Below are 11,864 nucleotides of genomic sequence, written 5' to 3' on the forward strand. Positions count from 1 at the left end.
AATCTTCAAAATGATCCGGATTTGAACTGGATTTTGAACAGTTCGGTTACTTTATATGAAGAACAAGTAACCGAACTCATCTGAAGCTGTAGTTCGGTTACTTTATATGAAGAACAAGTAACCGAACTCATCTGAAGCTGTAGTTCGGTTTCCCCGTGAGATGAACAAGCAACCGAACTCATCTGAAAGTGTAATTCGATTACTTGTTCCGAACACGCAGGTTACCGAACTCTCTAATAATTTCTAGTAGTTACAGCGTTATGTTCTTCTCAACTAACCGAACTTTGGTGTACAAAGTTCGGTTGGTTCGCAAACTGCATGCACTTATGATCTAACCGAACTTTCAATGTAATATTGTGGTTGTCTGTTAATTTAGTTTTAATCCTCTCTATCCTTTCTGGATCCATGAAATTCCAAGAAAGACAAGATAAGAGACCTTAAAACTGTTTAACTCCAAAATTTCTCTGATGCTTCCCTAATCGATAACTTGCCTAAACACCGCAAGCTTGTAGCGAAACAAGCCCTAGAGCGTGCCCTCGATATCCTTTTGCGGTTTTGCCCACTTGAAATTCTCGTTCATGGCTTGATTAAAATTTAGGGGTGAGCAAAAACATCCAAATTCGTGAATTTTATCCAATCTGATCCTCATTTTTGCGAGTGTACATCCAATTCGTCTCTTGGCGAACTGGACACAGATGAATTTTCGAAACCGATCATTCTCACAGGTTGGACGCGGTGGAACATCGCATATCCGTTGGACGTCCGATCCAAGTATCATACATATTTGAAAGTTATTATACAAAATTGGTAGATAACATATATATAGTTTCTGTTGGTGCAAAAATTGATCACTCCAACAATCTTCGAGATGCGTGTGAGATGATCCAATCGCTACCGTTGACGATAAATCTCCAAAGAAATGTTGAGAAGAGGAGGGGGTACCTGCAAAAACACTCTGATGCTAAAATCAAAGGATGTTCTATGCAAGTGTGTTGTGGTGAAAAGAATAGAATTCTGTACCTTTTGAGTTGAGATTTAGCCTCTATATATAGGCAGAAAGTAGATGTAGCTTTAGGGTTTCATAGTTATCCGAATAACTTTCCCCATCTGTATAAATCCCAAATAACAACCAGATTCATGATAAAATTTGTTATTCTATCTAATACTTATCAGAATCCTTATTTATCTTAAATAATTATTATCTTGAATAATAATAATTATTATAACCTCTTAAGATAATTATCCTCTTTCTTGTTAGGATTTTGCAATTATCTTAAATAATATGGATAATTATCTATAATAAGTATCCCATGGAAATCTTAACCTCTTTTTATAGGATCTTATTATCCATGGACTTTTGGGCTTCAATAATAAGCCAAGTGGGTTTCCATAATAAACCGAATTGGGTTTCCATAATAAGCCAAGTGGGTTTCCATAATAAACCTACCGGTTTCCATAATAAACCAAATCCAGGCTTCCATAATAAGCCTTGTGGGTTTCCACAACAAACCCACCGGTTTCTATAATAAACCGACCCCAGACTTCCATAATAAGCCTTGTATGTTTCCACAACAAACCCACCGGTTTCTATAATAAACCGACCGGTTTCCATAATAAACCGGATTTAAGCTTCCATTATACTAGTTACTACTAGTATACTACATATGTTATTACTACATATGTAATATGAAGTAACATATGTATTAATATACACGTAATGTTATATGTTAGGGTTAGTAGAGTAATTTTACTCTTTTCAAAACTTTTTTGGACTAGGGAGTAAATATACTTTGTCGCTGGACTAGCCAGTAACCCGGGTCGGGTTTACTAGACTAAACAGGAAATTTCTCAATCAGACTATCCTAAAAATATTCTCCAACTCTTTTATGGAATTTAATTAGATTTTCCGTATATAAAAAGAGATAACGATTATCAAATCCGTGCAACCGTGCCTCATAATCATCGAGAATACTCCCGGAAATAGTTTGAAGGTGAATACTTAATTGTTTTCGCTATATTCGGGATAAAGATAAATTTGTTTCTCGAATTAGATTTAACTGGAATGGTAAGTACCTAAGTTGATATAGGAGTTCTAGTTTTGTTTCTTAACACACAAAAATACACGATTATGGAATGAAAATATATAACTCGCGTATATTGAAATAGTTTTCCCGAAAATGCTAAACTTGGCATAAGATAGGATTTATTTTCTCAAGTTGGATTAAACACGAATGGTAAGTACCTAAAATCGCGGAATGTATATGGTTCGCATAAATTCGCCGAAAAAACATGGAGCAAATTCGATGGCCAAGATTTTAATAATATTATGTAAACGAAGTGTAAGAATATAAAGTAATATATCAACCAATCAGAATTAAGGGTTTCGTCCATCCCCAACATGAAAAGAGAGTGTACGCTACCGATCAGTTTGGAACATTATATCGAATCAATTTAATTAGAAATTGACGGCCACGAAATGTAAGGGGCTAACTTGTATTTCAGCCAATCAGGAGTGAGGGTTTTGTTCACCGGCCAATAGGAAGGGGGTAAGCGTAACTATCGACGTGGTGTAAGAGATATGATTGGGTGGTTAGGTTATTGATTATCATAAACCATGTTAACAAGATGCAAAGATCCTAGAGATAGTAAAATTGTTGGTCGGATTTGTGAATGCCAATATATCAAACGGCAGAGTTGATGGTATGGATAGAATGTTGGGCATCATATTAGAGGGCAGTTCTTTGATTATGGATGTTAGGATTGAAACCTATAGTGTAACTTCTTAGAATAGTCCATGCAATATATGATCATGAATAAGTACGTTCTTACCATCTATACAAATATGAGACCCTGGGTAGGGGTGAGTGAGCATTTGGATTGAATCCGCGTACCACAACTGGCACATCCATTGTTTTGCGGGCAGGTGTCCGGTTTGTACACTAATGGATTGAATGTGGATGCGGAGTTAAAAATCTGTTGGATATTTATATCCGGTAAAATTATAGTTATTCTTTTTCAGTATGTGTACCTTGTTCACTAATTTTGATATCAAAAAATCTAAACGTACCCCCAAAAAACAAGCCAAAAATCGTGTCCTCTCAGAAACTTAATATGGTGGGTCCCAATAATGGGATCCCCTGTAGTTCCCCAGGGGCATGGGACCCGTCTTTATGTGAGAGGGCGGTCTTACCTTGTTTTTCTGCGTGGTACGTTTAGAATCATTGTTTGGATATTAATTGCTTAGCTTAAGTACTAGTATATAAGTTTTGTGGTTTTATTATACCTGGCGAGATTGGGGTATACTCAAACTAATTGGGGTATACCCAATTTTAAAGGGACTCTTTTTGACGGTTTTAGGGGGAGTCTTAATATGTAAGTTACAAAACTACCCTTACCGATTAATAATCTTAATTACCCTAAATCAGTTTTTATTCTCTTCATTTCATCTTCTTCTTCTCTTCTTCATCTCCTCCCCACCATACCGACCCCCACCACCACAACCATCAAAAAAACTCGATGATTAACTCATCGAAATCGTCGATTCGAAAACTACGATTAATCTGCAAAAATGGATCCGCCAAGACATAAAGCTACTCGTATGAAAGATGCTAATCAAAAACCCAATGAGTATGACCCTGGAATTGCAAGTTTGGTTGCTAAGAAAGTGAAGAAAAAAACGATTGAAGAAGGAGAAATTGAACCCGCTCAAAACGAAGAAATGGTGCGATTAAGAAAGTAAGGGCCTACTTAAACTCACTCTAGTACTTCGATTTGATGTTTGCATATTAAATTAGGGCAGACAAATCGAAAATGTGAATTGAAGTTGCGACGCCGGCAAGGTACTATGTTATCGACCTTGCCGGCTTTTCGTAGTTAGGGTTTGGTCGGCAAGATCTTAGGTTGAAGAACTTGCCGGCTGTTTAGTATCTGTAACTGCTACTAGCAGGGTCGGCAGGTTATTCAAATGTAGACCTTGCCGGCGGCAGTTTTTAATGAAGCCGACATGTTATCAGTTTTACCCTGTCGGCCCTTGTTTTGAATATTTGGTTCCTGATGCCTAGAATTTATAAAACTGGAAAGGTATTTATATAAGACCATGTCGATTGTTAGTTGGACGGCAGTGTATGGGTAATGGACCTTGCCGACCTGTAATATGAAAAATTCATGTTCTACTGTGTTCATATTTGTCATCAACCGGCAGGCTATTTTGATGATACTCTGTCGGCTATACTTTAGCCGGCACGTATGTTTTAGTCGACCCTTCCAGCCATTGTTACGCCGGATTGGTTAAACCTGTCGACCCTGCCGATCTGTAATTTTTTTTCTTAATTGTTCTTGTTTAGGTTGGAAAAAGAAAAGAAGAAAGGTTTAAAAGCTCTTAGTCCTCCTTCAAGACCTCCTCGTGTTGGTGAAAAACTCTTGACTTCAACACATAGAGGGGAATACGTTGTGCCGGGAACGCTCAAGATCCGTGTACCGAATGATTCTGAACCACCGTCGGAACCCAGTGATTCAGACGAGACTCCAGATGAAGACCAATCAATTCCATCTTGTATAAGAGGTGATGATGATGATGTTGATGAAAGCACTCCGGCTGATGGAGGAGGTAAAATGATGATGATGATGGTGATGAAGAAATGCCTAATGTTGGAGGAGGTAATGATGATGATGGTAATGGAGATAAAGATAAGGATATGGAGGATGAAATTGTTGAAGAGGCAGAGAAACAAGAAGAAGAAGAACAAGGAGATGGAGATGGAGAACAAACTCTAGCTATTGTTCAAGCCACCCGAAGCTTCAGCTTCAACCGAAACCGGAACGAGGAAGACGGTGATCACTAAACCAGTTGATTCTCACATGCCTCCTCGTCACTTGATGGTTGCACTGAAACCAGGTGAGCCTCCAAGGGGGATCCCAAGAGATGGTGGAGAAGTTTTTTTTGGATACAAAGACTCTTGGGCATGTACGATCCATAATACTATCATAAGTAATCCAATCCGTCTTTGCTCTTTATTCAAGTGTGTAACTATCTTAAATTTGCGTCAAATGTTTGAATTTATTTTCATTTTGTTTTTTTTTGTATTTAGGATCACAGGCATGCCGTCTGTCTCATGAGGCGCCAAGCTTCGTGTTCAGTGACTAATACTTGGGATCTTGACAAGGAATGTGAGGAGGTGAAAGTGATTGTCAAGAACTCCGGGTTGTGGCCTGCGGTGGAGAGTTCGAATATTGATCATGATAAAGTTACCATATCTGCATTCTGTGAGAGGTTCTACGGAGAGACTGATACAATGTTATTCCAATTCGGTGAGATGGCGATAATTCCCGATGATGCTCAACAAATTCTAGGCCTCCAAGCTGATGGAAAAGCAGTCACTGAGGAATTCGATAATAAGTTTCTTTTCAAGGATATTTACAAATTGAGCCAGAAATTGTTCGGTTGGAATCAGGTTGAGACGGAGTCTGTTCTTGAGATGAAGGATGGTCGTCTAAGCAAGAATTTTAATCTGAAGAAGTTGAGGGACAAATTGTGGGAGATAAAGAAAATCTTTGATAACGAAGGAAGGGTGAACCCGGTGCAAATCAATGCTACCGCGTTAGCTTATTTGCTATACGTCCTGGGCAAATGTATCTTCCCCGACAGTTCCGGAAGCTTGGTCGAGGCCAGTTACTTGCAACTATTGAATCCCTTATATAAGATGGGTGAGTATTCTTGGGGTACTGCGGTGGTCGCCTTCTTGAAAAATGAGTTGAAAAAATGTTCTAGGGTACTCACTAAGCAAGTTAACGGAAACACATGTCTCTTACAGGTAATTTTATTGTCTAAATCATTTATATTTGCAAAATTCTCGTAAGATAAGATTCTTACTAAAAAAATTTTTTGCATAGGTTTGGATATACGAGCACCTCCCTTCTTTGTTCAAAACCAACTCCTACGTCAAAGTGGATGAGAGTGTTGCGGTTAATAAGCCAAGAGCGCAAAGGTACAGTTTTAAGGGTACTAAGGATAAGGAAATGCAGCAACAACTTATCAAACTCCGAAACGCCATCGACAAATTGACTGCGGATGAGGTGATATTTGATTCGTATCGAGATGCTAGAAATCAAGGTTTAATCCAAAGGAGGGATGAAGTTGTTGCATTATACTATGGACCCTTGATGACTACGTTTGATGGATATTCAATGTACGATCCACATCGGGTAATGCGACAATTGGGTTACATCCAGGAAGAACCTCATTTCGATGAAGAAAAGTCGTTCTTTACTGAGAAAATGGCTGAATGCACCACGTCCCAAAAAACTATTAACGTCTCTTACGATCCAGCGCCAGTTCAAAAACACTGGGACAACAGACGTGTCCGTAAAAGCGATGTGAGTCTTTTGGACGAGGTGACCACCGGTCATGAAGCCACTGAGAAATACATGGCATGGTACTTGGGTTGGGCTCGTCCTACTGTGATTAGGGAAATGACTGTTGAAGAACTGGCTCGTAATAAGAAGATGGAATCGAAAGACCCAGCAACAATGCTTAAATTCTTTGTAAGTATTTTAGAGTTGCTCTTACTATTTTAAGATTGATTGCATTACCGAATTATTCGATTAATTGTTTGTTGTTTAATTTAAAATAGAAGGACCAGTTGAAGACCTTTGTGAGGGTGTTGTGTTGCGCGAAAGACAGAGGAGAGCCTTTGTCGATTGAAGAGCAAACCAAGCACATTGACTATGCTTGCAATTTTGACAATGAGGATGCCCATATATTGTTCAAGCAAATTGAGGCTCAAGTAAAGGCGGAAGAAAAATATAGGAGGGAAGCACAAGCCAAGATGAAGGTGATAAAAAGAGGACTCGTAGTGCTCGTGGTGGTGAAGGTAGCAACAATGGTCGTGGTGGTGAAGGTAGCAGCAGTGGTCGTGGTGGTGAAGGTAGTGTTCCAAAACGGAGCCGTGTTCGTGGTCGTGGTCGTGGTGAATGAATGCTTTCCTGGTTTATTTCTTTATGTTGTGGTGGACAAATGTTTAAGTTAATGGTGTGGACAAATTTTTTTTTAAAGTTTATGGGACATGTTTTTGTATTTTGGACAAAAAGTGTTGGATTTCTAGTTGTTGAATGAATGGTTTGTTTAGTTATGTAAAGTTTAAATACATATGCCGACATGCTTCTTTTAAGTTACATTGCCGACTGTCCCAGGGCCGGCAAGGTTGTGAATTTTCAGACTGTCGGCCCTGACAACGAAAATTGTATAGTTACCAAGGTCGGCAAGGTAATACGATTCCAACCTAGCCGGCTGTTTACTCGCCGGCAAGGTAATATGTTACCGACCATGCCGGCTATTTGTGGCAAAAAAACCTTCTCTTGATGCTTAAAATCATATAAGGTCGGCATGGTAACAAAATTCTTACATTGCCGGCTGTTTATTAGCCGGCAGGGTAGTATGTTATCGAGCCTGCCGGCTATGTGTGGCAGAAAAACCTTTGTCTTGATGCCTAAAATCTTATCAGGTCGGCATGGTAACAAAATTCATACCTATCCGGCTGTTTATTAGGTCGGCATGTTAGAGAAAACAAACCTCGCCGGTGGATTCAAAATTCAATTTTTTTGCAAGTACAATTACTTGTACTTGGGCACTATAACGGCCAAATTTGGCCACCATACTATAAATACACTACTTCTCTCTACAAAACAACCTACAAATAGTTTCATATACTATCCAAAGCTCATATCATCATACAATCCATCTAACTCACCCAATAGCTAAACAACAATGACTTCATTTGATTCAAATGAATATTTGGCAATCACAAAAGCATGGTATGCGGAAAAACAACTTAGACGGCAATCCTCCGAAAGGGTGGATTCCACAACCTTTTGGGCTAGGGGACACAACAAATGTATCCAATACTTTGGGAATCCAAATGAAAGAAGTGTTCAACAAGTGCATGAGAGGCACCTAGTCATTAAAAATGCGATACTTGAATTTTTAGCTCTCCAACCTCGGATTTTTAACACTCGCCCCTTCACCTTGTCCATTGCACAATTTGTGAGTATTTTTGTGGTTTGTTTTACGTGATCCATGTTGTTTTATCTTCCAACGAAACACCACTAACAAATGTAAGTTTGTTTTTGTAGCACGAAGTCGTGAAAGCGCGCTACTTGGAGGTAAAGGGGGAAGCATTCGCGTTCGATGCAAGCTATCACTTCTTGGTCGAAAGAATCCCGGAGGATAACCCGGACTACTTGGATGCGGTATCATCTTCGTCGGAGGAAGATTGATGGTTTTAGAAGTTTTAGTGTAGGTTTTGTGGGTATACCTCTATGTAAGCCCTCACGAGACTATAGCTCGTCCACTAGGTTCGCCTAGGGGTTCAAAGGCTTGATGCACATGTTAAGTGCATTCGTTTTTATGTTTCAATCAATGCAGTAACCAAAATTGCATGAATAAAGTGAATTACATCTACCCATATTTTGTTTTCTGTTTGGTATAAGTACAGGTCGGCAAGGTTATAAATCCTTATCATGCCGGTTAAAAGGTCAGCTGGCAGTGTTATAAATTATGTGCATGCCTACTTTACGATAGCCGGCATGGTAGGAAATATTTACATGTCGACCGTAAGATTGTTTCCCAAGATAGTCGGCGTGTTCTTCATCCGAGGACCATGCCGGCCGAATACTGGTCGACAGCTTATTCAAATTGGCACTGCCGGCCGAAAACTGGTCGGCAACTTATTCAACGTGGACCTTGTCGGCCGAAGACCGGTCGGCAATTATTCAAACCCTTACCTTGCCGGCCTTGTGCATTTTAAAAACCAAATTTTTGATCGAAATCGAGCTCATAAGACAGATGAAAGGTTTAATCTACTGAATTCATAATTTCAAATTTTTAATCTGAACTCAATTAATTAACCTAATCAGAATTTTAGTGTTAATTAACCAAGGGCATATTAGCCATTTAGAAAATACAAGGTTAAGGGGTGGCTTGGTTTTACTTCATAATAACCAGATTTTGTCTTATTGGATATACCCCAATTAGTTTGAGTTTACCCCAATCTCACCATGTTATTATACACTATATTAGAAATTAGGTTATCGGATATGTTCAATATTGGTGGGGCACAAAGAGTATTATATAAAGTTAGAAATGTTACTATTAAGTAAAATTGGTGACTTTTTGTACTAGTACTTGAAATGATGGTAAAGGAAATGTTAGTAAAAGTTGTGTGTATTTGAGTTAAAATTAGAAATCATGGTAATGGTGATGTGATTTTAAGTTATTTTTATTAATTCTTTTATATTTGAAGATGGGTCTTGATGGAGAAGCAGAAATAAAATTAGAGATGGGTCTTTGATGGAGAAGCCGAAATAGAAATAAAGACTTTATAAAAGCATCAACAACATCTATTAGCAACAACTGTAAATAAATTTGTGATGTGATTTTGATCACTTGATCCTGTATAAATGCGAGTGGCAAACCACGTAAATACCTTACTAACAAAAGTTAACTCTGGCTGACGGCTTCATCATTTGACTAGGTTGACTAACGGGTTTACGACCCAAACATTATAACGGACAAATTTAGGATCCAAACACTAAATGATACCGAAATCTACGACCCAAAGACTATTTAACTCTTACTTTTATCTTATCTTAATACAGATAATTTTTAATTTTTGTTGAATTATCACAGGAATTATTCAAGACGCTTTGGAAGATGTCTATAACATAATTGTCAACCACACAAAATCTCGTGCAAATAATCCTTTTATTCATCTCAAATGGGATTGCGATTTGATACCAATAGCCAGAAAACTTTGCGTAAATTAAATTTATAGTTTTCTCCAACTTCTCAAATAAGGTATACTTCTCAAATAAGGTATACTGTTTTTCTCTTTCGGTGTTCTTACCTTTTTTTTTCTTTTTAATTTATTTTAAATAACGGAAAATGGGTTATTTGTCCAAATATTTTTAAAACATGGTTCAAATGGATGAGTAAAAATTAGTATGGGTGAAATGGACAAAAAAAAGCAAGAATGAAACTGGATTCATCCTGGCTTAAATTTAAAAAAGAGGGAGGATGAAACTGGATGCATCCTGATGTAAATTAAAAATAAGAAAAAGTATTTCAAAATGGGTAGGATGAAACTATTTACATTCTGACTATTTTTACATTCTTGTCTCATTTAGACAGTATCAAATTTTACATGTCTTTTTCACCCAGAAATTGTTGATTTTGTTCTTTTTAACCAATTTTGTGTTTAAATAACAATGTTCTATACATCGATTTTTTTTTTTTTGGGATGTCAATATTGTTTCTCGACTAGAATGTTTATAAGCAGGCGATTAAATAGTTAACGTAGAGCTGAACTAAAATACTTGTGATGAAACTGAAATTCAACTTTGGTAAGAATTACGAAGAAAAATAAAAAAACAACTGAAATTCATCAATGAACTGTGTGGGTTATAATAAAAAATCATGAAAATGAATGTTGCACCACACAATCATGTGTCTAGCATGCTGAAGTTCGGCGGACATTAGTGAAAACGCAATGCTTTTGGGTTTAGGCTGACTGTGGAGGCATGACAATTACTTCAATCCATTTCCGCGAACCTTGGTGATGGATGCTGATCGTGTGAACTGTGATTTTCTGAACTGAGTATTATCGATGACTTATCGATCATTATTATCGTTATCATTACCTTCCTAATCATCTTCTTATATCTTACCTTAAACTTGGCGTGCTAATACTGCATAAAAGCTGCTTGGCTTTATTTTATTTCAAATTTCTTCTACATGGACAAATTGCAACGAACAAATTTATTTCAAAACTCTTCAAATTGACAGTTGGCTGGCCGATTGACGGGTTTTGGCCTGTCTTGGGACCAAAACAATCAACGCACAAATTTTTGACCCTCGTAGCTAGCCTGCCTAACATACACCTACGATCCTAACGATACAAAATTTAATTTAGAGCCTCAATAGTTCAGAGATTGATTACTTAGTAGAAGACTAAGCATTATCTGGCCGATTCGATTCAAACTCCGGGTTTCCTTAGATTGTCTTGTGCAACCTCAGAAAAACTTCTTCTGCTTTTAAATTTTCTTTCCTCGAATTGAAATTACCACATTTTATAAGCCCTTTGATTGAACCATACTGAGAACATGGATCGGGATTCCTTGTGTGATACTATACATCTTCCTGTGACTCCCTCAAGTAGATTGCGCCGGTATTCATTTTCTCGTAGTCCTAATATTGTGCATTTTGACTAAAAGCTTACTTAATGTGCATTTGGAAAACGAGTCATTTGTCCAAATATTTTTAAAACATAGTTCAAATGGACGAGTAAAAATTAGTACGGGTGAAATGGACACTAAAAAAATATCAAGGATGAAACTGGATTCATCCTGTGGGTAGGATGAAATTGTTTACATCCTGGGTATTTTTACATTTTTGTCCAGTTAAACAGTATCAAAATCTAAATGTCCTTTTCACCCAGGAATTGTTGATTTTAGTCTTTTTAACCAATTTTGTGATGTGCATAAGCTTGGCGTTGTTGAATAATTTTCATTTTAGTTCGTAAATTTGGCAGAAGTATCAGAAACCTTAAAATCCAACCGCTTACAAATCTACAAACTGAAGCTTAATTGCTGTCTCGCTCACACTAGATGGTGTAACAAAATTAAGTGGAGGTGAAAGTGCAACAATGCCGAGTATCATATGCAAGGATATGTTTTCACAAAAGAAATGTAGATGTGGAAAATCCTACTACTACATCCAACAGATCTCTAACATCCATTCATGAAAGTAAACAAGCAAGAAACTCATAAGAACACAAGATATACGTGGCTTGGCATGATTACCTACGTCCACG

The 11,864-nt window shown here is 37.6% G+C and overlaps 1 protein-coding gene across 1 annotated transcript; it reads left to right on the forward strand.

Annotated features, from left to right (window-relative positions):
• Positions 1-5,312: 5,312 nt before the first annotated feature.
• Positions 5,313-6,573, forward strand: LOC113337538 (protein MAINTENANCE OF MERISTEMS-like). The gene is made up of 2 exons (XM_026583201.1): positions 5,313-5,726; positions 5,890-6,573. The coding sequence occupies exons 1-2, from the start codon at positions 5,313-5,315 to the stop codon at positions 6,571-6,573; spliced, it is 1,098 nt and encodes a 365-aa protein (XP_026438986.1).
• Positions 6,574-11,864: the final 5,291 nt, after the last annotated feature.

This window comes from Papaver somniferum, unplaced genomic scaffold (genome assembly GCF_003573695.1).
Source record: "Papaver somniferum cultivar HN1 unplaced genomic scaffold, ASM357369v1 unplaced-scaffold_160, whole genome shotgun sequence".
In the NCBI taxonomy this organism is placed as follows: Eukaryota; Viridiplantae; Streptophyta; class Magnoliopsida; order Ranunculales; family Papaveraceae; genus Papaver; species Papaver somniferum.